Source organism: Oryza sativa, chromosome 2 (genome assembly GCF_034140825.1).
Source record: "Oryza sativa Japonica Group chromosome 2, ASM3414082v1".
Lineage (NCBI taxonomy): Eukaryota > Viridiplantae > Streptophyta > Magnoliopsida > Poales > Poaceae > Oryza > Oryza sativa.
The window spans coordinates 13,430,658-13,456,984 of NC_089036.1; the positions used below are offsets into that span (position 1 = coordinate 13,430,658).

Genomic DNA, 26,327 nt, shown 5'->3' on the forward strand with positions numbered 1-26,327 from the left:
GTCAGGCGAGAGACGGCGCTGAGCCTCACTCAAGGACAAGTTGTGATTTAGCTTCCAGGCGAAGGTGCAAGCCAAGTTTTGGTCAAGATAGGGTAGGTCCCCACCTAGAAGAAAAGTAGGTAGAAGTGGTGCATGTAGTATCCCCTTGAGATATAAAAGGAGGACCTTGCCCACCAAAAGAAAAAGAAAGAAGAAAAGAAAAGGGGGGGCGAGAGGGGTTCTGGAGCCTGAACTCTCTGGCTCTCCGGCTCTCTGTAGATCTTTTACACACAGATCCACCAGAACACAGGAGTAGGGTATTACGCTTCTCAGCGGCCCGAACCTGTCTACATCACCCGTGTCTCGTGCACTTGCTCTCTCGCGAACATTCTCCAGATCGATCGAGGGCGAAGAACCTCACTTAGCGCCCCCGGCCGAACCGGCAAAGGGGGGCCTGCGCAGTCTCCCGGTGAGGAGCCCCACGCTCCGTCAGAGCCGATTCCATTTTCGTAGGTCCTGACGACAACAAGCACGCGATGACAGTGGTACTAACGTGACCAGAACTCGAAACTCTAGATGGACTAGACGCTAAGACCAGCAACACGACTAACCATGCAACAGAAAACTCAACAAAGCAAAAACTGAAAAGAACAATACAGAGGCACAAATATGGCTAGGTGAAGGATGCAACTTTTTGTTTAGCTTTTTCTGGTGATAGGTTGATAAAAACTCACCAAGCAACGAATGCTCTAATACCACCTGATGAACCCTGAATTCCACTCGAAACTCAAGGCTGTTCTTGGCCCGATCTTTCAGTGAGTTCAGATAACTACGATTTAGGAGAAACGTTGATGACCCGACTACAACCGTACGAGACGTTGTGTTGCACCTTTGCGATCGATACACCTCTCCATGGATTGTTGATCTTGCCGGTGCAGATCAATCTTATTCCTGCAAGCAAATCGAAGAAACAAGCATGAACAAGATAAAAGCAATCTGAATTGCAAATAGGAATGAATACATATGATAAGTTCGGGTTTCGAATACAAGAAGACGATGATCTAGCCGACACACGCGCTGCAAGGAAATAGCAATGGCTAAACTTTCATCTAAACAAAACCCAAGAAACCTTGAAGGGGTACCTATCTATTTATAACGGTGGGAGGGCAACCTAGGAGTCCCTAGGGTCGTGCTCCACGTAGTTGGGGCGCACCCCACATGGGCCGGGGTCCCAAACGAAGTTACAAGCCCACTGGCCCAATATAGGTGACGCAATACCTTGTTTCTGCAATTGCGGCCCTCTGGGAAGTAATTTCGCAATGAGGCTGGATCCGTTGGAAAGAGGACTCTAAGAGCTTTCTATCAAGTACTGACGGTCCTAAAACGAAGTTCGTATAGAGATTTGGCGGCCGTTTGAATTCAGCAATGTCAACGGTGGCCGAATCAGATTCCAACACTTGGTCAACTTGATTTTCATGTGAGCGACGATTGTATCAATAGTAGTCATGGTCACATCATTTAATGTTGTCTAGATCGAGGTGATTGGTGACTCCATTAACACCGCAAATATTTAGATGAGCCTCGTGTTAGGGTAAAAAGACACTAACATGAATTGACGACTCCACTGGGGACGATAAATTTTGGCTTTGCAATTAGGCCGACATTAACCTCGGCATCTGCTGCCGCTGCTGCTTCTTTGCGGCAAAACTGACCTGCACCGTGTCTAATTTTCGTCAATTAAGGAAACTAATAAGAGCATTACTTTCCAATCTAGCCAATCAAAGACGCATATATCTTGCCTTTAGTTGTTGCCGTTCGATCGTCATCGATTACACCAATCTAGCCAATCAAAGACACATATATCCTGCCATTGGTTGTTGCCATTCGATCGTCGTCAATTACATAGGTGGGCCAAAATCGGGCCAAACAGTATTGTTCGGTCACGACCGCTTCGGGCAAGGGCTATAACACTGTCGCAGTAAGGCACCGTTTGGTATAGCTCCAGCTTCTATCTCTCAACTCCAAACTCTAACTCCAATGGAAGCCAGCTCCTCTAAAAGATGTAGGTGCTCTGAAAGTATTTGGCTAACTTACTCAGCTCTAGAAATCCTGCAAGAGACAATACTACCCTTCTGTTTTTTTCACTGTTAACTTTATGTAGGATTAATAATAGATACTTTCCTTAATAATTTCAGCACTGTGATTATTATTATTTTTCCTTAATAATTTCAACATGTTAAGTATATAAGGTGATAAACATAATTCAAAAATTGGTACTAAAAAAAAGTATAAGTTCAAGTTGTTGCATGACATATATTTAGCAATATAAATGTTTAGTAAAAATAAATAGTATCATCGAAAGATAGAGCAAAATACTACAAAACTACACAAAATATGATATATTTCCGTCAACCTACAATACGACCGGCTAGGTCATCTCGAAATGCATCCATGGATTATCACTTTGACCCCTCAGTGGATGTATTCGATGCATCTTGAGAAATCACATATCTCCAAAATATAGATGGAATGGTTGGCACATAATCTGGATTCCTCTCAAACCTATGGAAATGCCTATTAGGCGTGTCATGGTCATGAATGAAATTATGCAATGCCATTGTTGCCGCCACAACCATCTTTTGTTTCCACATTGGAAAGCTCAGCATTTAGTAGATTTCCTCAGATAAATAATCCTAACTAAGTGGAAGAAAAGATAGAGAGAACTCATTTCCTATACTTCTAATATACACTAAACTTTACTCTACACTTGCTAGTATACAATCATGTGGCCAATACCACCTAACAGTGCCATCCTGGTGCTTTGAGAGACCACCCCGAGTTACCGAGTTTCTTACGACGACAACCTGTCATGGCCGTCCAACCGGGGTTAAATACGGAGGAGTACCCTCCCCAGGAATTTGTCTTAGGAATATATACTAACATGGAGGAATACCCGTACTGAGCTGTCACCATCAGCGGCCCACCTCTACTGTCCCGCAGCATATATGCCCAAATGATGATACTTACTAATCTAAGCACCATGCTTACATTAATAAATACTATTCTACATCTATGCAGATGATATAGAGCAATCGATAAATCGGACAATAAACCCACACCATTGCACCTCGCTGGTAGGCTACCCACTCATTTATACCAACACAAGTATAAAGTAAAAGCAATACTCATACTAAGTAAAGTACCGAGAATATAAAAAGAAGAGTATTTCATTAATTCGGAAAGTATTACAGGAGAGGATAGAAAAGCTACTAGAGCCATACCGAAACTCCTCCGAAAGCTCCGAGGAATCCAGAGAACTACTCTATACTACTTCCACTTAGCACTAAACTACTAAATAAAGTATGAAGATGAATGTTGAGCTTGCTTGAGTGTGTTGTGAAGTGAAGTGAGCTCCTCCTTTTATAGGGTCGGTATGACGGTTACTCTGATGCGCAATGTCAATTTTACCCCTGTAACCGTCATCAGCAGCTCATCCTGGACATCCTCATGTAAAGGCCAGCTGGAGCCACAGTTGCTAGGGTTCGGCTGAACCTGGGCCAGCCCAGCAGGCCTCCAAGTTTGCCAGGGTGACTGACAGGTGGGTCCCAATGACAGTTGTGGCAGTTAAGACGGTTTCCAGCGGTTACACCTATCATGTGGGCCCTCCTTATCTATTTGCTTGCTTAGGAGTGAGGTTTCTTCACATTCTCTTTATTTTATTTGCTAAATTCCTGCAACATATTATTCTCCAAGTACAATTGGTACTATATTATTCTGAAATAAATATACATTGCAAGCATAGCTAATTCTCTATTATTTTAGTTAATTGACGGTCAAAATTTGTCTGTAACGACCGTCAAGACCTGAAGCATCGGCATTGGTTTCTATCTGATGAGGCTAATTAGTTAGCGCGTGCGGTTACTAGGAAGATGGACATATATTTTTCCTAGTTTATCAATTTGTTTCCTTTTCGGCTGAACCTTGATATTTTTGTGTTTGACCATGTCACCTGTATATATACACGGGTGTACGGTCAGAAGAAACCCCGAACAAAATTATAAATCTACTATTTTCCCCTTTTTTACTTTCTTGTTGTTTTCTATTTTGTTTTCAGGGCTGAGTTCTAGCAACCCTATAATTTGGTTAATCTTTGCCGTTTTGCGCTGAAAAACAGTCCTGCTTTTCCACGAAAGCGAGAAGATTATCCTTTGGTAGTTTGCTTGGAAACTAGTCGTTCATCATCACGTAAGTACGATATTTATCTTCTTTGCTAATTTTCTTGTAAATTAGTCGTGTGATTCCGAGAAAGTGAATTAATCTTGAAATCGGCTGCTAGCCAGTTTTAATCTATCGATTTTGGCGACTCTGTTGATTACATCGCAAATCGTTAGGTGATCTCGTGTGGACCACGAAAAAGTGTCAGCACGATCCAAGTCTTTTCAACTGTTCTTATCTGGGCCAACGGAAGGTCGGGGTCATTTAGTGGGCCGTGTGTCCTAATGATGGGCTGATGCTTGCTATTTGGTATATCATATGCCCCAGCTCGTTAAGCTCACGAGCAGCTCGCGAGCCAGCTCGAGCTGACTCGTTATAGCTAACGAGCTAAAACGGTAGCTCGGCTCGTTAGGAAAACGTAACGAGCTGAGTCGAGTCTATTGACGAAAAAATCGAACACACCAGCCTGGGAGATCTGCTTAGCTCCTGTGCAGGTCCAAATCTTGATGAGATGCGGGCGTGCCAGTCAGTTTGATCTTGCAAATGACAAGATATGCAAATAGTAAATCAATGCAGCCGATCGGCTGACAAGCCGATGGAGTAGTTCCAGCCGATAGCCGATAATAGCCGATGCCGATACCAGCCGATAGCGATAGGGTTTAAGCAATCGGCTATATGTCCAATATAGATAATGATATAAAGGCAATCGGCTATTGATGATGTAATAACATAACAATATAACCGAGTAGAAACCAATCGGCTAGAAACAAGATATAATAAGCACTGATCCGAAGGTTAAAGCATACATCGGCTGGAGGTCCGATGCCATTAAATTCACAGGATTAGATAAACAGTAAAATCTATGTTGCGATCGGCTAATTCCAATATGTATACAATCCTTGTAAGCCGATGCAACGTCTAGATAACTCATCGGCTGAAACCCCGATGAAACCCTTATTGGCAGTCAAAAGCAGACCAGAGATTATGGTTCTAAGCACAACTTAGTAGATCAAACTTAACTGATGCAACACTAAGTATGAAAAGAAACACAATATCTAGACAATCAAGCCGTTGACTGATTTTTAGGGTGGTAGATGCCTAGGCTAATCTAATCTAGCAAGGCGATTTAGCTGATACCAGTAGAAACCCTAAAGCGAGAGACAGCTGATAGAGCTAAATTGAGATGCTAGGACTAGATTAACATAGACTTATGATAAATAGGTAGGCAAATATATCATCCAAACCAGAGCAATCCAAGAGGTCGAATGTACTGATGCAGCCTTGAACGACGCTGATGTAGACGATACAATTGCTTGGACCGGCGGAACATTGGACTTATCCCTTCGCCGGAGATCGAAGACGATGCAACCCCGCGTCGGATGCCAAGTTCCGCCGGAACGTAAAAACAAAAGTAGAAGTAAAAGGGGTGGCGATGCATCGAATTGTATTGATCGTAGCGATAGATTACATAGACCCCGAGTGTACATATTTATACCCATGGGTTGATACAAGTCCTTGTCGGACAAGAAAGAAACTTTTCTAAAGATAAAAGGAAAAGAAAAAGTCCTTATAGGACACTAAACACACTTTCCTAAAGATAAAAGGAAACTAACAAACTATTCCTAATTAATAGATAACTTGCCATGCCGCATTCTCTTTGAACTCGGTCTCTTCTGGATAAGCTTCCTTTAGTAGATCAATTTCCTTAACCGAATATAGCAAGAATCCGACAACTGACGACTTGATAACTCTCATCGGCTAATCTCAGGACTTCAAAGCCGATGCTGGCTCTAAGCCAATGACTAGTCCGGGCTTACCAAATTTCACTGTTAACAGAGTCATGCCAAGCTAGTGACGAGATGAGCGAGCTAATGAGTCACGAGCTTTTTGTCTAGCCCTAATTATGAGTAATGACTTTATAAAATATTAACAAAGCAACTGAGAAATAAATTAATGATAGATCAATATATGTATAACCTATGAAGATAAGTTGAGATTTAGTAGCACTCGAAGAGTTGATGTCTTGTTCCAACTTAAATTAAAAGCAGACATGATGTTCTAGTCATTGGATGTTACATCATATAATGTTTTGGCAGAAAATCAACTAACAAAATAGGCTCATGCTATAACAGCCTGCTAAATTGAACTGCAGATGCGATAGCAACCGGCTAAGTTAAAATAGCAGTCGCTAAGGCTGTGTTCTTTCCTAGGTGATCTGGGTGATTGTTAGTGAGTTTTGCTTCGTTTTCCGCGCGCACGCTTCCCGAAATACTAAACGGTGTATTTTTTGCAAAAAAATTCTATAGAAAAGATGCTTTAAAAAAATCATATTAATCTATTTTTGAAGTTTAAAATACTTAATAGTCAATTAATCATGTGCTAATGGCTCACCTCGTTTTGCGTATCTTCCCAATCTTCTCTATCTCCTCTTCTTAAACACAGCCTAAGTCTACATCCAGGCTGCTATCTTGTAGCGGTACAGCTCTATCACTTGGTACAGCTCTAGCACATGCTATAAACACTATTTATTACATCCAAATATTTACTCCCTCCGTCCCCTAATATAAGGGATTTTGATATTTTGCTTGCACTGTTTGACCATTCGTCTTATTCAAAAAAAATTTAAAATTATTATTTATTTTATTTATAACTTACTTTATTATCTAAAGTTCTTTAAGCACAAATTTTTGTTTTTTATATTTGCATAAATTTTTTGAATAAGACGAGTGGTCAAATAATGTAAGCAAAATATCAAAATCTCTTATATTAAGTGACAGAGGGAGTATTAATATTCAAGATGAAAGGAAAGGCACGTTAACAACTACAACTAGCCAACTCGCTCGTGGAAGGACTTACGTGATGAATAAAATCAACTAGCTCGAGGCGAGTGATTTCTTTAAGAAGAAAAAACCAAGTGTTCAGCTAATAAAAGAGTAAATTTCATAAAACTACACATTTTATGATCCAAGTTGTAGAAAACCACATACACTTTAACACTTAGCACTTAAGTACATATATTTTGGTAGTGTAGTTTCACAAAACCACACTATCAATGAATGGATTCACCCGCGGGATGACGTGGCTGTTTCACATAGGACGAGGACGTGTGATCCTATTATCAGCCATCGCACGAAATTAATAGGATATGCCACGTCATCATCCTAGATGGAACAATCACGTCATCACACGGGTAAATCCATTATTCGATAGTGTGGTTTTGTGAAACTAAACTACCAAAATATATATGTACTTAAGTGTCAAGTGTGAAAATATGTATGGTTTTCTACAACTTGAATCATAAAACATGTAGGTCAGTTAGTACTGGCACTTTTATAGGAACGGTACCAGATACTCATCTCGTAAGAAGACTCATCCTTGTATTTCAAGCAAATATCCAGTATCTTTGTACCATAACCACAATCAATCACAATCATAGAATGTTTCATTGAAGAATACTGAATCTGGTTATCATTCGGGACTCTTAGGTACTATTGCACCTAGTATATCGATTTTTTCTTCATCTTACTATTTACTAATCATCTTAAAAAAACATTTGGTGCACAAATTTTTAGAATCTGGTACTAACAGGTATAATCACCCCAAGTAAATTCCTTCTATATCCTTGAAAACTCACTCAATCCGTCTCATACCCGTGAAATTTAACCGATCCCTTCTATACCCCCGAAATTTCAATTTGATCCATTCCATGCCCCTGCCGTTACATTTTCCTTCATTTCACTATTTGATTACAAATGTCTTTAATGCCCTTGATGATGTAAATTTCAATATAGGCTTGGAAAACTAAAAAAAATTCTTTGGGTGCACAGTATGTGCATTTTATGAAACTAATAAGATTAAATAATTAATAAAAAAATTTAACATAATTTTTTTAAATAAACCAAATGCAATAAATTAAAATAATGTGTTGCACAGGAAATCATAAATATAATAGTCTCATGCGAAAAAATTTTATATTTTCAATAATGTAATTCATAAATTTCTTTGTTCACCCAAGTGTAAGGGTAGAATGGTCATTTTTATACAAATTAGACAGTTAACTGATGGATGGAGTATGGAATGGATAAGTTGAAATTTCATGAGTATAGAAGGAATCGGGTAAATTTTAAAGGTATGAGAGATATTGTGTGAGCTTTCAAGGTATAAGGATAATTTACTTATTTATTGGACATGACTACACAATGCACGGTCGCTGGTTTATCCAAACCAGCGACCAGTTTATCCCATGTGACATATAAATCCTCCTTTACCATCTAAAAATGGCAACAACCATTTATATAGATTGGTCACTAGCGTATCTTTCTTTTAAACCTCTTCGATGACTTATATCTTTTAAACCGTATATTATTTTTAAGATCTTTTTGCACCATTGTACTCCGCTCAAAATATGTGATGAAACGAATTCATTGTTGAATATATTTAAAATTTTTATTAATCTAAAAGTAATTTATTTAAATTGCAAAAGTAGCTATGCAATAGATGTAACTCTTTATAGCATTAGAAGTAGTTACATTATGAGTGAATTGAAATAAGAAAGCTATGTGGAGTAAATCGACAGGAAAAGCAAAGTGTAGAGAAGATTTTCAAGTAAATACATATATTCTTTATTTAAAGTAATCACTATGTTTTTTAAATAAAATATTGCGTCATATAGAAAGTAACTCTTTGCGATATTAAAAGTAACTCCATTACTGGAGCAAAGTAACTTTTAAAGAAATATAAGTAACTCTTCGTAATATTAGAAGTAAATAAAATCCTATAGACAAGTAACTATGAAAAAAATAGAAATAACTCTTAAAGGTATTAGAAGTGACTGTACAGCTAAGGAGAATTAACTCGTCACGGCATTAGTAGTAACTACACTTCTATAAGTAACTACACTTCTGGAGGAGTTGAGAAAAAATATAATTTGAATATATTCAATATTTGACTCATTTTGTCACATATTTTAAGTAGAGTCTGACGGTTCAAATGGATCTTAAAAATAATATACGTCTAAAATATATAGGTCATCAAAGATTCTATAGAAAAGAAAATATACTAGTGTTGTTAGCCTCAGTAACATGCACATGAATCGAGATGACAACTAGCAAATCATGTGGTCCTCTTTTCCTGGGCAAGGGCAAGTGGTATCGTTTCTCTGTATCTTGGTAAGTACAATATCCACGTTTTCGTATCTCAGTCATCATCAACTGATTGGTCAGGATAACTACTTCCAATGCTACATAGGATAACTACTTCCAATGCTACATAGGTAGTTACTTCTATTGCAGAGCTAAGTTACTTCTACGATTTAAGCAAATTACTTTTAGATTAAGTTAATTACTTTAAATGTTTGAATATATTCAATATTGGACTCGTTTTATCGTGTATTTTGAGTACAGCTTGATGGTAAAAAGGAAAGTGAGAAATAATATATCTCTACTATTATAAAAATTAAAGATGTTTTTGCTGGTATTTTGGTACGTCATCAGTGTATGATTCAGTTTTTAAGTTCGTTTGCTTTTGGAAATACATATCCGTATTTGAGATAGGTTTTAAGTTCGTCTGCTTTTAAAAATACATGAGTCGTATAAGAAATCTCTTTTAAAAAAACTCGCCTGCTAACTTGAGATGATCGGATTCCTAAATGATTTTTCAAAAAAATATATATCCAAGCGAATTCTCACAATAAATTTCGTATCTCTACTATTATAAAAATTGAAAATATTTTTACCGGTATTTTGGTACGTTATCTGTGTATGAGTCGGTTTTTAAGTTCGTTTACTTTTGAAAATGCATATCCATATTTGAGTCGGTTTTAAGATCGTTCACATTTGGTAATACAGAAGGAACCATATAAGAAATTTATTTAAAAAAGCTCGCATGCTAACTTAAGATGATCGGACTCCTAACTGCATCTCATGATTTTCTAAAAATATATATATCCAAGCGACCTCCCACGATGAATTTCATCTTAACTAAACCATATAAAAATAATAAGATTAAAATAAACTTCACCCGTTGTAACGCACGGGTATTTTTTCTAGTGGTTTAAAATATATAAGTCATCAATTCTATTGCTTAAAAAAAGAATAGGCCAGTGAAACCAAAATCTTTAGTTTTGATGGTTGGTGGTGTGCAGGTTTCTCGCTTTAATGCCATTGCTGTAGAGTCAAGCCTGTTGCTCCCATAGAACGAAGACATGGATGGATGGCTGTCGAACACGTCGTATGATAACACAAAACCGGGAGCGCTCTCGATTTTCATTTCCCGTTATTTATTACCTTGTTGCAACTAGTGAGATGATTTAGGTCATGTTTGTTTTAGCTTAGAATTATTTTAATTTGGTTAATTACTAATCTGAAACAAACAGACAGATTATTATGATATATTATTATAATCTATAAGTAAGAATAATATAATCTGGTAATATCCTCTAAACTTGTTTTTTAAGGATTATTGGGTGGCTAAAGACCCACTACTTTTATAAATTGTATGTAAATTACCTACCACTGCCATCAAACCCAACAGATCCAGCGCATCTCCTTCCTCACTCCCTAGCCGCGCGTGAATCCGGCGCCTCCCCTGATCGCGCGTGCATCCGCTTCCTCTCTCCCAGGTCGTACGTGAATCCAGCGCCTCCCCCGGCAGCGCGTGCATTCGCTTCCTCTCTCCCTAGCCGCACGCAAACCCTTCCCCAAGCCCACACCCTATACCCCGGATCCTTCCCCAAGCCGCCACCGCCGTCTTATCCTCCTCCCATTCTACAATAACTGGGCCATTATAAACATTAGCTTTTCAAACCGAATAATCCATACTCTAATAATCGAGAGAAAAAAACAACTAATAGCTTATTCTACTATAGCTTATTATAATCCAGTTTAAGTAATCTAAATCAATAATCCTTACTTGCAACAAACAGGGCCTTAGTCTTGTGCTGCGGTTGTCTTATCTGGTACCTGCGGCTTGACAGGGTCCTTTTGTCTACTCTCTCCGTTTCAGGTTACAAGACGTTTTGACTTTCGCCAAAGTCAAACTACTCTATGTTTGACTAACTCTATAGAAAAAAATATTAATATTCACAACACCAGCATAGTTTCATTAAATCTATAATTGAATAAATTTTTATAATATAATAATCTTGGTTAAAAATATTACTATTTTTTTCTATAAAATTAGTCAAACTTAGAATAGCTTGACCTTGAATAAAGTCAAAACGTTTTATATCCTGAAATAGAAGGAGTAGATGACTCCTTGCCCTTGGGCCTAACATATACGCTGGTCGCGGGGAACTTGAGCTACGGCCTACTATGGGCCAGGAAACAGCTCAAGTCTGCTGTGCTGGATAAACCATGTACTATAGAAATTATAGTCCTCTGGGCTATAGCCCAATCAGGTCTGGTTCTGCCCCTGAAAATAAAATAGCCCAACCACTAGTGTTCTGTAATTGCCATGGGAGCGTTCAACATTGAGTGCACTTCCCCACCTTTAAAGTTGGAAAAAGTACGAATTACCCTTCAAATTATCGCGGTCGACCGAATTATCCCTAAACCTGAAAACCAGACATCGCTCACCTAAACTTTCAATACCGGACGAATTACCCCCCCTCAACTCAATACATGGCAGTTTTATCCTACGTGGCGGCGTATGCGTGGCACTCTAGTTAGCATTTTTTTAATGGTGGGGCCCACTTACTCTCTCCCCTCCTATTTCTCCTCTTCCTCCTCTCTCTCTCACTCAAGCGAGTGGAGGCGGCTGCGGGCGTGGCTAGGCGAGCGGAGGCGGGCGCGGCTAGGCTTCGTCACCCACTGCAGCTGGAACTCGATGCTGGAGTCCATCGCCCATGGCGTGCTGGTCGTGACGTGGCCACACTTCTCCGACCAGTTCCTGAACGAGCGGTTCGCCGTCGACGTGCTCGGCGTCGGCGTGATGACGCCTGTGCTGTTGTTCGGCGACGAGGCCATGGCGGTCACCCGGGGTGACGTCGCGTGGGTGGTGATACAACTGATGGACGGCGGCGAGAGGAGGAGGAAGGCGAAGGAGTACGGGGAGAAAGCTTGCAGAGCCATGGAGAAAGGAGGCTCCTCGTATGAAAGCCTGACGCAGCTGATACACAGCTTCACCCTGCAAGGAGCCAAAAACGCTGTAGAACAGTAGAATAGTGGAGGTGCAAACAAAAGCACATTTGAATCCAAAAGTTGCACTGTTTGCTGAATGTTTTTCCATTTTATTGGCTTCAGATTTGCACTGATTTACTTCTTCAAATCACCTGTGTTTCGTATTCTGAAGAAGTTAATGGATAATGTAATTCTAGTAGTGAACAGACTTTCTTCATAATGTGGACTGAGAATCGGAGGCGGCTGCAGCGGCGGCGGCGGGCGCGGCTGGGCGACGTGGCGGAGCTGGAGAGCGCGCTGGAGGTGGTCGAGACGGTGTCCGCGAGGGCGCGCATGGAGCTGGAGCTCGACCACGCAAGGAGGTGGACGACGACGCTGCCAACGCTGCCTCGCGCCCCGCCGTGCCCATGGTGCCCGTGGCACGCGTAGAGCTGGAGCACGACGGCGCGTGGAGCTGGAGCTGCTCCCAGTGGTGAGCGAGGGCGATGGCGCCCGCCGCCCGCAGTGGCTTTCTGGCCGCCGGCCGCCGGACGCCGCCCGACTCTCCACCACGCCCACTGCGCCCCCGCCACGCCCATCGCCGGCCACCAACTCGCGGCTCCACATATGAGACAGAGAGATTGAGAGGAAGAGAGAGAGAGGTGGGAGAGTATGAAAGGTGGGCCCCACCATTTTTAAAAAAAATGCTGACTACATTGCCACGTAGGACAATACCGCTTTGGATTGGGTCGAGGGGGTTATTCGTCCGGTATAGATAGTTCAGGGTATAAAATGTCCGGTTTTATGGTTCAGAGGGGTAATTCATACTATCGTCATAGTTCGAAGGGTAATTCGTACTTTTTCCTTTATAGAAAGGAAGAAAAAAAGAGAAAGAAAGAAAGGAAAGGAAAGGGTGCCCTTTGCCATCGATGCTACAGTAGTTATGTAGTGACAAAGAGTGTACATCATCCGTTTCAAATTACTTTATCGTTTTAGTTTTGTTTGAACTCAAACATTATTAACTTTATACATATAGTTTAATTACATGTGAATTACATATTATGAAAGTTTTTCTCATGGTGAATTTAAAAACACAAATATTATGATGTGAAAATATATAAAATTTAAGAAATTGAGGGTCCAAGTTAAAAATGTTTGACTAAAACAAAGCTAAAATGACGAGTAACTTAAAAAGAATATGCAAAGTCAAATTCACCTTCTATAAGTTAATTAAAAAAACAAATTATACTCAAACTAGCATGTGCATTCATGCTTATATTTATTATCTTTTATAATTTATAGAGTCAAATTTGAATTTGCATTTTCATGGAGTAGTACCGTTTTATTTTTTAACATTTTTATAATTATTTACATAATATATAAGAAATAAGGTGAGCCGTTGATTGCCAATCAGGGAATGAAAATACATTCCTTACATACTAATTCTGCCTAAAATAAGTTAATCTAGTACTAGTTATATGTTATATATATCCCGTACTAGATTAATGGGATAGAGGTAATACTGTGCTTGCACCTGTGGCATTGGGACAACGTTGAGATTTGAGAAACATCCAATCTACCTGTTCCAACTCTAAAGTGCAACCGAATTGAACGAGTTCAGCCGCATGGCACCACACGTCCACACCAGCGAAGTTCGACGCGGACAAACATTACCTGAGGTGACATTGCAACGCATATGGACCGGCTATACGGCTCCTCAATCGTCTGCCCCGAGAGACGAAATCGAGGGTGCAAATTTAATTCACGGAGAAATGTTAATTAGTTATCCCACAGGCCTAATCCTGCTAATCCCTTGGATGCATGCAAGAACGCATGATGAGAACAGCACCACCTCGATCGACAGAGGACCCAACCACCGCCGCACCGCCCGGTTCACGCTGTCCCGATGTTCCCATGTGCCAACCTTTTCCATCTTGGCTAGGAGGCAAAGCAACTTTCCTTCCTTCTTCCGCGCTGTTCGCCAGCTAGTAAGTGCAAGTACAAAGGTAGAGATCGGTATGGTTTCTACATTAATTAAAGGCTATCACGTTATAATAGTTAAGACAATACGGTCTCTAACCATTAATATACCAAAATACTCCACTTTCTTACTAGTCATCTTTCCTTTACTAGACTCAATGCAACAAAAAATTTCCTAATAAATGCTAAGAGTCAACTCTATGCTGTTGTCATGCGTAGCAACCATATTTCTCTTTCTTTCTTTTTCTCTCTTTCACGTCACCAAATATTCTTGCATGACAATAAAAAGTAACCGCTAATAAAGACCATTGTACATGCCCTAACATCAGCATTGTGACTTCGATCTTAGACATGAGTCCATGCCACATTGATCATCAGCTAAATAACCAGCCTAACAAATTACATTTATGTATTACAGATCTACTAAAGTTAGGCAGGACGTATATATATATATATATATATATATATATATATATATATATATATATATATATATATATATATATATATATATATATATATATATATATATATATATATATATATATATATATATTTATTTATTTATTTATTTATTTATATATATTTATATTACCAAACGATCCTGTGATGAGAACTGAAATATGACCAGTCTGCCTACTTGATTTGTGAAGCAACGTATACGTAAACAAAGAGAGCAAAAGCCAAGAAAAGAGTCAAACAAAATCAGGTTTGCATGCAGTGCCTTTTTCTATCATCCTCCTCCCGTCAAACATGGGACCGTGTAGGCCCGTTGCCCAGATCGGAACACACCGACAAAACACACGCTGACATTTTTGTCTGTTTCATCTCCGATTAATTTCTTGTAGCGCTGGCAACCGTCTCTTCCGGCAAACCTTTGCGTCGGTAACATCTACTCCCTCCGTTTCACAAATCATTCTAACATTTCTCACATTTTATATTGATGTTAATGAATGTAGAAAATACTAAAATGACCTACATTATGAAACGGAGGAAGTAGCTCAGCTTTGACGCAAATACAGTGTCCTCAACCCCCCAACCCAACAATAAAATTACGCCAATGCAGTGGTATAGCTTATTTATTTTATACTGTCACACGACCACTACAATTTTAATGATTCCTTCTGAACCATCAGCACCAGACAACGCGATAATTTATTTAATATAACAGAAAAAAACTACAACGCTAAAACCCCGAAAGTCAATAGCCAGAAAAAAAAACCACCGCCACACAACAACAACACTTACACAAAGCCAAGAAAAAAAAGGCTAGCACCGAATCGGTCATATAGGGGTGGCACCACCACCACACAACAACACCACCTACACAGAGCCAAGAAGAGGCCAGCACCAAATCCACCACATAGGGGTGGCAGCGGGGCGGGGTTGGGTTGGACAAGAATGCCCCCGGCCAGCCACCGCTCCTTGCTTTTTCCCTTTTTCCCTGTCCACGGCCCCGCATTGGCCACCGGGTGGAAAACCTCACTTGCCCTCACCCCCACAGAGGACCCAACGGGTGAGCGGGGTCCTCCACTACCCGAATGGATAGCAACTGCAGGGCACCTATTGTGGCAGCAAGAGGCGGCGCACCGCAACGTGGTGACGGTTGGGGGCGGCGACAAGGTGTCTACGGCTGAGGACGGTGGTGATGAGGCAGCACCGTCCAGGGGTGGCAACGAAGAGGCTACATCGGGTAGGGCTAGCGCGCTGTGAGGAGGCGAGACCAGCTAGGGGCGGTGGACTGTGAGGAAGCGGTGGCGGTTGGGGGCGACGCGCTGCAGTGAGGCGGCATCGCTTGAGGGCGGCGGCGAAAACGAGACGCCAGCTGGGCATGGCAGCAAAGATGCACCACCGTCTAGCAGCGCCGGCTCGGGGTGGTGACAGCTGGGGATAGCGCACAAAGAGGTAGGTTGGCTGGGGGGTGCTAGGTTGGAGAGACGTGGGACTCAGACAGGAGAGAGGGCGGCTAGGTATGGATTTGGGAAAAATTAAGGTTTCGCTTATATAGTCCTTCACTTAATGGGTCAAATGGGTCTTTTAACTTATAACTAATACCTTCAGGGCCCCATGGGTCACCCGCGGTCAACTCCCATCCCTGCCCTCACCCCGCTCACCCACGCATGAGAATTTTCCCCAAATCCCGGCCCTAATGGGGAAATTGCCACCTCTACGGTCACCGCTAAATATGACTGGCTACTACTAGACCAACAAAGGAAGTTACAACCGAAACCGCCCAAAACCAAGCCCTGACAGTCGATCATTGATCTCAACTCTGGCCACCCCTTTGGGATTGAGGGGAAGAGGGTGAGAGAGAAGAATGAAACTGCTTTCCCCCCTAAAGCCCGCTTGTTTGATTGGCCCACAGTTGGTTACAAGGGTGTCCTAAGAGGCATTAAGCGGATCGGCGATCTCCACTGATAGGGCCCTAACTTCATCCTGCCCCGGGGCTATTTCCTTCATCTTCATTCAAAAATTATTTGACGTCAAAGGAAAACATGTTGGACAGGTCCTGTAGGAAGGGATGGATTAGGCACGGATAAAGATTAGCCGATGATCAAGCTTAGAAGTGGGGAAGCAGCTTAGCCTTAGCCTTAGAGGAAGTAGACGCAATTTCCTCGGTAACGGCTTCGACAGACGGAGCAGCTCGAGCCGATGGGGACAGCTCTTGCGCTGCTGAGGCCGATAGGTCTATCAACGATGACGCTTTCACCTACAAAAGGGAAAGAGACGGATTACAAAAAGGCCATGAGGGAGATAAACGTTTTTTTGCGAATATGCAATGCAACCTTGCGAATGGCGTAATGAACTCTGGTTGGTGGAGACAACGAGAGAGAAGGCGGAATATTGTCAACTAACGCTTCGGCACTTATCCCAGCAAAACCATCAGCCTTGGCCCTCTTGGGTGATGACCCGGTAATTCCTGAAGAGGGATCCTTGTGTTTGCCAAAATCTAGGCGATCGGTAGCCAAAACCCCAGTAGGAGTCTTCATGAATGTTTCAATTGACGGAGCAGAAGAAATGATCGGGGAGGGCAATATCTTGGTAGTCCCTCTGGAATGCTTGAGAACCTGGGCATAGCAAATTGGCCGATCACTCAGGCTGTGTTTCGGTGCCAGTGGTTTTAAGATCTGCAGAGAGAAAAAAGGGAGCAAAACAAGTTAGGTCGTGGGGAGGGGGGCATAATCTAGTTAGAAGTAAATTGCGGCCTACCTTGATGCGGTTATCAATCTTGGTAAGACAATAGTCGGATGGAGCAGAGAAGAGATGTTTTGACCAATCCGACTATCAACTGTAGAAGGTGACATGCTTAAACTGATAAAGGGTGAAGTCGCCGATATCGGCTGAGACTGGGAATTTGCATTCTAACAATTTCTTCATGGTATCGACTGATGATACTTCACATCTTGAGTCTACAACTTTTAGTAAGGGAAGATTGATGGGAAGCTGGCCAAGCCCCAGTTGTCTTGCAGCCGATGTTGGGTGATAAAACTCATAAGAGAAAGATTTTCTTCCCTGAGACACATCTGTAGGAAGAACGCAAGGAGAGATTGCTGCCAAGTAATTGCCCCTCAATAACAGGTCTTCTTCATCATTTAGCTTGCTCAGATCTAAATCCATTGGAAGATCAAACTCGGTGTAGGCGTCATAGGCAAAGAGAACATCGGCAGCATCGTTGTTGTAAAATATGTCGAACCATGTCTTAAAGCCTTCAATAGATGGCTTGACACCAGGGTAAACTAAAGCTGCTTCCCCATAAGACTTGCACGGCTGGGAATCTGATTGATCATCAATGGAGTCATATGTGGGGAAGGCCGATTCAAGCAGAGAAGGTCTGTTGGCCACGGTGTTGGTGTGAATTGTCAACCACAGCTGAATGAACCAACCACCAAGGGCCCCCGTAACTGACCGGCTTGTCTATAAGAATATTGGCTAAGGAAACATGTAACATCCAATAAGCTGCCCCTAGGAGGTATCGGCCAAGAGGAACTTTTTCCTTTCTCACCAGGGCTTCAGCAAAATGAAGGAAGTTCGCAGTCAGTGCTCAAGTAGACCCACAGAAAGCAAACCTCTCGAGCCATAGGGAGAGGAAGGCAGCATGTTCCTCATCCGAAATTGGACCAGTTTTCCGATGGTCGACGATGAAGCCTCACCAGCCATTGTTCTTCTTCTTCGTGTTCAGTTGATAAGAGCATTTAATGTCCACGTCAAAAGGATTAATGGATGAAAGGATGTCTAGGCCTATTAACATCTTCACATCAAGCAAAGTGGGAGCCATAGGTCCCTGCCTCAAGATGAAAGCATTCAGTGTATCAGACCAGAAGTAGCCGATAGCAGAAAGTAGGGGCTCATCCTTTTTCAGGTTTGCTATAGATAAAGCCAGGCATTGCGCTATTCCTACTTCCTCCCAATGAGATCGCTTAGCAGCCACCATCCTCTTGTACCATGACTTGTACCCTTTCAACCTAGACAGCCAAGACCTGAAAGTCGATTTCCATTGAGCTAAGTCTAGTTTGATCTACTTGAAAGGGATCCTCTCTGTTTCACATTGATAAACTCGGTGGGATCCGGATCACCCATCGGCCCAAGGAAAAAGCATGTGGAGTTCTGGGAGGTGGGAATCAAAAGATGATCCCTAGAATGCTGGCAGAAGGGAAGAAGGAATCGGATCACCAAAGAGCCAAAGATGACTGAGGGAATTGCTAAAAAGTAACAAGGAGCTTACCTCGGGGATCTCAGCCACGTGCACTATCGCCATAGGTCCGAACAAAGTTGACGGAGCGGAGGAGTTTGCCGATTGAGGGGCGATCGCTGGAAAGATCGCCAAGAGATTAGGGATTGCTACAGTAGAGGCTGCGTGGGGAATAATGAGCGAAAGTGGTAAAAACGGAAGCGATACGGTGTAAGTGGGATCCGAGGATGGTGATCACTATTTTAAAAGGGTGCGGTAATGGCCGAAATGGAAAATGAACCCTAGATACCAGTGGAAACAGGATCGATCAAATCCGCAACATCCCAAATATCGCGGACTTGGGGAGCATGTGTTAACGGCTAAAATTGGTAAATCGTATATTGGATCCGAAGTCAGAACCGAGGCGGATTTGGAGGAAATCAATAATCATGGAAACAGAACCCGCATCAGCTATGGGTTGCATCGGCTGTCGTCTGCATCGGCTGGTACTGAACCTGATAGGGAGAAGCCAATGTAGCCAATCCCGGCAAGACAATCATGGGATCGTTGTCAGGATCTGTTGAGGTGCTACACAAGTATTGCCAAATGTGGATGGAGCTCGGAGAAGACAATTGTATCTATTAATTAGGATATTTTCATAGTTTCCTTATAGATATTTTCGGTAAGAGTCCACCTAAGGGACTTGTTCATATTTTTGAGTTGTAATAGAGATAGAGTCGTGTCTGGCAAAGACATATCATGTATTTTGGGTATAAATATGACCCGAGACCATGTAAACAAACAACATCAAGTTCAATACACTCTCGGCGCATCGCCACCCTTTTTTCCTTTTCTTTGTTTTCAACGAGTTCTTGCTTTCGAGTTGGGCTGCATCGGTTTTGATCTTCGATGAAGAGGTAAAGCTTGTTACGGCGGCTTGCGTTCTCGGGGCTAGTGCTTATATCTTCATGACACTCTAGCCCTGTCTATACAAACCGCTGAGTTATCATATATGCTATATAATCTAGATCGATCTTGCTATATTACCGTGTCGGCTAGTCTCTATCATCGAAAATAGCCGATAGGGCTAGATAGCTGTGTCGGATTAGATTATATAGCATATCTACCATCTCGAAAAGGCTTTCTTAGACTTGTTTAGATCCTATGTTTCTCCATGTGCTTAATGTTGCATCAGTTTAGTTTGATCTGTTAAGTAGCATGTTCTATGGTTGTTAATAGAGATAGCATCGGGGTTTTAGCCGGTCTTACCTGACTTAGTTATCTCGTTTCATATATGTTTACTTGATATGCTAAGCCTGCCCTTTACTTTAAGATCTCGTTTGGACCAAATATACTAAGCTTGCCATCAGTCTGTCAGGTTACCCTGACACTAGATTGATTCCTGTTTAGCATATTTGATCTATACCGAAATCTTGGTATAAAGTGGTATCGGATTACTAGCCGATACACGTTGGGTTTGCCTGTCAGCTATGCTGTGAGCGTATATAATCCCTGCCTTAAAGTGTTCATGGACTCAAGTGGTTTATACTATCTCGGCGCGCTGACCGATCTATCCTAATCACTTGGTTCAAGAGTACTTCAAAGCATAGATTATATATTATTGACATCTACAGCCGACAGAGCACGTCCAATTATCCCTTCTCCATATACTACATGGCCGGTATGATCTGTATCGCATCAGCCCGGTATAAACGACACGCCATCGGCAACCCAGCCGATCGGTTATCGTTTACGGATTTAACTTTGTTTTCTTTGTTTCTTGTTGGTTGTTTTCTTTGTTTCTTGTTGGTTGCAGGATCAAACCAACTGGCACACCCTGAACCCGAAAGCGATCTCTTTGGACCTACACTAGAGTAAAGCAAGTCTCTCAGGCCAGCGCGTGTTTTCCACGTTGACACTCGTTGGCGTGCGGCTAGGGAGGAGATCGAGTAGGATTTCTTCAGGAGTCGTAGCAGAGATTTCGAGCTCTTGGCGGTTAGAGGTGTTACCAGGCACTACGATGTGGCTCCCGGAGATGGGGTGCATCGGGGTTGGGGTCAGGCAAGCAGCATGGAGGGCAACGTGGAGTTTGTTAGAGTTTATGTTGAATATGTGTACAATGTCGATTACAGTTTAGGAATTGGAGTTGTAATAGGTATTAGAAATAGAGTGAGAGTCGGACTTTATCATAGGATCTCTCTTAAATAGAGGGACGAACCTGTTGTAACCGCATATGGTGACTTAGCACAGCGAGATGGTGTGGCTGCCGGCGACGTCCGGGCGTGAGTCATTGTAACTCTGATACATTGTAGTATGCTGGATCGCAGATGAGCACCCACAATCAGTGTCCCGGGTATGTAGGCTTCAGCTGAACCTCGTTAACAAATATCGTGCCTCGTGTCATCATCGTGTTTGGATCTCCTATGGCGTTTCTTCCGCGTTTGGTTGTTGATGGTGATTTCAGGCCAGTTTTATAACATCCTCGCCTTCACTGTCGAGATTCAGCCGAATTCGGCGAGGTAGAGGAAGCGGGTGAAGGGAGGTCCCATTGCCTCTGCCGCCGTAGTCAAGTTGCTGCACCGATGTCGTCGAGCCGTCGTCGCTGCCTCCCAAGGCCAGATCCGGCGAGCCCCAGGTTGGATCTGGCGAGCTTAGTGGAGTGGAGTCGCAGCCATCGCCGCCGTCCGAGGCCAGACTCGACGAACCACGGGCTAGATCTGGCAAGGATGAGGCGGCGCTAGCATTCCGACGAGGAAGGTGGAGGGAGAGCGGTGGAAGGGAAGAGGGAGGGTTGCACCAACGGTGGGAGGAGAACGGCGGAGGAGGAAAGGGAGAGTTGTGCTGGTGGTAGGAGGAGAGCGGCGGAGGGGGAGAGAGAGAGCTACGTGCCGACATTTGGAGAAAGCGTGACGGGGATGACCGGACGAGGATGGGAGGGTGTATTTATATTTCTTTTTCTAATTTTCGGGATGTTTGATGTAAAATATGAGGACTAAAATAGGAAATAATATGGGTTGACATGCAAAAACTGAAACAGCTTTAGAACTACTGAACACTATGAAAAAAACTGATTTGAGACCTATGACTTTATCATACATGATATCATGATACTCCTGTAGTAATGTCTTGCCTTATCAATGGATGTCCTCTCAGCTGCTTTCCGGTCTCCTGCAACGAGAGTGTTCACACTGATTAAGGCTATTATTTTGGAGCTCCCCTATATACGGATGGATTAACATGTGATAAATTAAGTATTAGCTAACAAAACTTAAAAATATATTAATATAATTTTTAAGCAATTTTTTATAGGAATTTATTTTAGAAAAATAGCTTGGGAAGTGTGCGCTAAAAATGCAAGAGGTGAGTTGGAAAAAAGTTATGTAAAACTGAGCCTAAGCCGCCGTTTGTTTGGAACGGGTAAACTATGCAAGAATAAAACCCCACCTCCCATCATCACTGTTTTAACCCAAAGTGCCAAACACATACTGAGAGACCGCTAGTGCTGGGACTGGGAGGAGAGCGCAGAGGAAGAGGAATACTGGAAAGCTGACGAAAGAGGCAAGGAAAGGAAGGAAGCTAGCACGCACATATCCAGCCAGCCCAGGATTGCAGATTGCTATCCCTCTTATTCTCGCAACCACGCTGATCCCAAACCCCATTCCGCCTCTCTCGGCCGGTCTCTCCTCGCGGGATAGGAGAAAGTCAGCGGCGGGCGCGAGGTCGGTCGAGTGGAGCGGCCGGCAAGAAGAGCGAGGAGATTTAGGAGGGGGAGATGAAGCCCGTCGAGCGCGCCAAGCTGGTGCGGAGCCTCCGGCAGGAGTCGCGGCGGCTGCGCCTGCTCGTCCTCGTCATCGGCTTCTTCCTCGTCACACTCACCTTCGTCGTCATCTCCAAGCCCGACGCCCTCCTCTTCAACCGTACGCCATGCCGTCGCCGCTTCTTCATCATCTTCTTCTTCTTTTTCTTCTTGGATCCTTGGATCGATGGTAACACCAAGCGCCTCACTCGTTTCTTTGAGTTCGCAGTGAACGGCCGGCTGTCGGTGGATCATGCGCCGCGCTCGCTCCTGATCCGCCAGCGGATCCACGCCGACTCCAGGAGATCCGCCGATACCTTCCCCGCCGCCGAGGATCCCAAGGTGGTGGACGAAGACGAAGGCGCCGAGGACGCCACCGCCAAAGGTGAAAAGCTCCAGAGCTAATTGCCGCCTTGCTGCAGTCAGCAAATCTTGGGCCTAGCGTACTGACCTTTTCGTTATATATGATGATAGGGACTAGTGAGGAGGAGAAGAGGCTACTCAGTAGTGAGCCCGAGCAAGGCAAGAACGAGGAGGCGGCCACTGCATCTGAGGTGTTAGGTGAGCCGTCACCTTCCAATCCGTCAATAATTTCCTTGTCTAGCTCTGTCTCTGGATGCTTTGATTCACGGGGTCTTGAGAGGTCAAGAGAGATTTGGGCGCCATCAATTGATGCTTGCTTTATGTATGAGTACTTTGGTGGTGGGATGTGCAGGTGGTGGAGGCGAAGAGGATAATAAGAACGGCGAGGAAGAGGGGCACACACAGCATAGCAAGGTGACCCTCCCGACTGTTTCCAATTATACCATCCGTGATGCTGAAGACACTGACAATGGCAAGCAAGAAGGTAGTAGATGCTGTTTCTTCTTGTGTTTCTTGGACTTTACTTGTAGTACTAGCTGTTTTGGTACTTGTTAAGCTGGTGCTTACAAGTTCTTGGTGGGTATGATGGCCCTACTTTGTCTGCAGATGGCAAACCGAATGAAAAATATGAATTTGAGATGGACGCGGACAAGGGAGACAATGTGGAACCAGGTTAGGATTTTAGATTTCAATAAATGCCGACAGGAAAATGGACCATCTGAATTTAGTGATTTTGGCCATAGATGCAAAACCCTATTTTGGTATCCTAGACCAATGGCATCATACACTTCAGATTCCTAACTACTAGATTGAACCTTAAATTAGACTGATTATGCTTCATTCAGTCTTTTGTTTCTGCTCTTTCATTGATGATACTCTATTGCAGAAACTGATAATGAGGAGTGGAACAAGAAACCACTATGTGATTTCTCAAACTTCAGAGCAAATGTCTGTGAGATGCGGGGCAACATTAGGATTCATCCCAATGCAAGTTCTGTCATGTACATGGAACCTGCCAGTTCAAAGAGAGAGGAGATATGGAAAGTTAAGCCTTACCCTCGTAAAGGTGACGAGCTCTGCCTCGGCCATATTACAGAGATAACCGTGAAATCAAGCAAAGTGGCACCTGAGTGTAGCAAGTATCACAATGTGCCTGCAGTGGTCTTTGCTCTGACTGGATACACTGGAAATCTATTCCATGACTTCACCGACGTGCTTGTCCCTCTTTTCACAACCGCAAGCGAATTCAATGGCGAAGTTCAATTCCTAATCACAGACATGGCTATTTGGTGGACAAGGAAGTATAAGGTGGTGTTTGATAAGCTATCCAAGTACCCCTTGATTGACTTCAACAATGACGATCAAGTGCATTGCTTCAAGCATGCAATTGTTGGCCTTCATGCTTACATGGAGTTCACAATTGACTCATCAAAAGCTCCACATAACTACTCAATGGTGGATTTTAATAGGTTCATGCGCAGGACCTACTCACTGCCTAGGGATTTTGTAACTGCGCTTGGTGAGATTCCCAAAGCCAAGCCAAGACTGCTCATTATATCCAGGCAGAGGACAAGAATGTTTCTCAATCTTAACGAGATAGTGGCGATGGCTGAGGAGATAGGTTACGAGGTGGTGGTTGAAGAGGCCAATGTGAGCTCTGATCTCTCCCATTTTGGCAAGGTTGTCAACTCTGTTGATGTGATGATGGGTGTCCATGGTGCTGGACTCACCAACTGTGTGTTCTTGCCACAAAACGCTACATTGATTCAGATTGTGCCATGGGGTGGACTAGACTGGATATCAAGAATTGATTTCGGCAACCCAGCGGAACAAATGGGCCTGCGTTACAAGCAGTATAGCATTGGTGTACATGAAAGCAGCCTTACTGATCAATATCCCCTAGATCATGAGATCTTCACAAATCCTCTTTCGTTCCACAAACATGGATTTGAATTCATCAGGCAGACCTTCATGGATAAGCAAAACGTCAAGCTTGATTGCAACCGATTCAAGCCTGTACTCTTGGAGGTTCTTGATCAATTGAATCAATAGAAACCACTAATATATTGCAAGCTGGGGCACTGTTTTTGTCCACAAATTTTTGGTTTCACCGTTCTTTATTTAGTAAAATTTGTTGGCCATCTTCTGATTACATGAGCAAGGCAGGAATTAATTTATTTGTCTAATGTGTAGAAAATTATGCTGCCACATGGATTTAAACTCAGATATCCATGATGTGTCATCTAGATCATATTTCTCGATTGGAAATAGAAAATAATTTATTTTTTACTTGTAAATTTTTGTCCATCTGGCTTCTGCATTGCTGTATTAACTATCAAAAATATCATCCACATGAACATTAGTGATCGATAAGCTGCTACCGACAGCATGATTTGAGGAAAGTATAATGAATGTTCCAGGCCTGACAGCAAGGATAGCTGAAGAAATTGGAAATGAGTAAGTAGAGACCATCATTTTTTTGTGCTGTGTGATTCATTATGATTCTCCACTTCTAAGAGCAAGTTTAATAGTATAGCCAACTACTACCTCCAATTTATATATAGCCAATCTAATAGCTTATTAATATAATAGTTATATATTACACTATTAATACTTGGTCCCACCTATCATACACACTAGGTCTTGGAGTTCGTGCTACAGCTGGCTATAAATCTATAGCTCGCTGCTTTTCTCTCTCCTCATTTATCTTCTTAAAATATGTTTGTACCTCCTCTAATGAGTAGTACGTGCGCAAGCTGGAAGGGGTAAGGTTGGTGTAATTAGGTGTCAGGTGGTATGGTAGAAGCTAAGCTGACCAACCTCTTGAACCTGCACATTAGAAGACATATTTTTGGTCCTTCTAAATACATTGTATAAAGTAAATAAAACTATATAGGTAGGAGTAGGTGGCAAAATAAGTCGCAGTAGGATAGCAGGAGCAAGAAATCAAATTTTTACTGTTTCTTAAACGTTTTAAATTTTTATTTTTAAACACAAACACTTCAAAACTTATTTCTAAATAATCTTTTTGGCCACGCCAACTATTAGTAACAATGGCACACCTGCTGTGAGGTAGAGTGACAGTATTGTTTTGTCATGTTAAACTGGGTGATGCGGGCAAAAGTTTTAAATTTGAAATAAGTTTTAGGATGGATTATTTTAAAATTAAAAAGTTCAAAAAATAAAAAACCCCAAGAAATCAGTATAGTTTGGCATTCGGGAATTAATC

The 26,327-nt window shown here is 42.5% G+C and overlaps 1 protein-coding gene across 1 annotated transcript; it reads left to right on the plus strand.

Annotated features, from left to right (window-relative positions):
- The first annotated feature begins 22,394 nt into the window (after positions 1-22,394).
- Positions 22,395-25,542, plus strand: XAT2 (Alpha-1,3-arabinosyltransferase XAT2). The gene is made up of 6 exons (NM_001416585.1): positions 22,395-22,856; positions 22,965-23,120; positions 23,210-23,296; positions 23,451-23,582; positions 23,705-23,770; positions 23,985-25,542. Exons 1-6 carry the CDS (start codon positions 22,712-22,714, stop codon positions 25,148-25,150), a joined length of 1,752 nt encoding a protein of 583 aa, NP_001403514.1. The 5' UTR covers positions 22,395-22,711; the 3' UTR covers positions 25,151-25,542.
- The last annotated feature ends 785 nt before the right edge of the window (positions 25,543-26,327 follow it).

What these genes read in the sequence shown, in the direction of transcription:
- XAT2 (NM_001416585.1), top strand. Translation starts at nt 22,712, where the DNA reads ATGAAGCCCGTCGAGCGCGCCAAGCTGGTGCGGAGCCTCCGGCAGGAG. An exon ending in CGACGCCCTCCTCTTCAACC is followed by an intron (nt 22,857 to 22,964) that starts GTACGCCATGCC and finishes TTGAGTTCGCAG; the next exon opens with TGAACGGCCGGCTGTCGGTG. An exon ending in CGAGGACGCCACCGCCAAAG is followed by an intron (nt 23,121 to 23,209) that starts GTGAAAAGCTCC and finishes ATATGATGATAG; the next exon opens with GGACTAGTGAGGAGGAGAAG.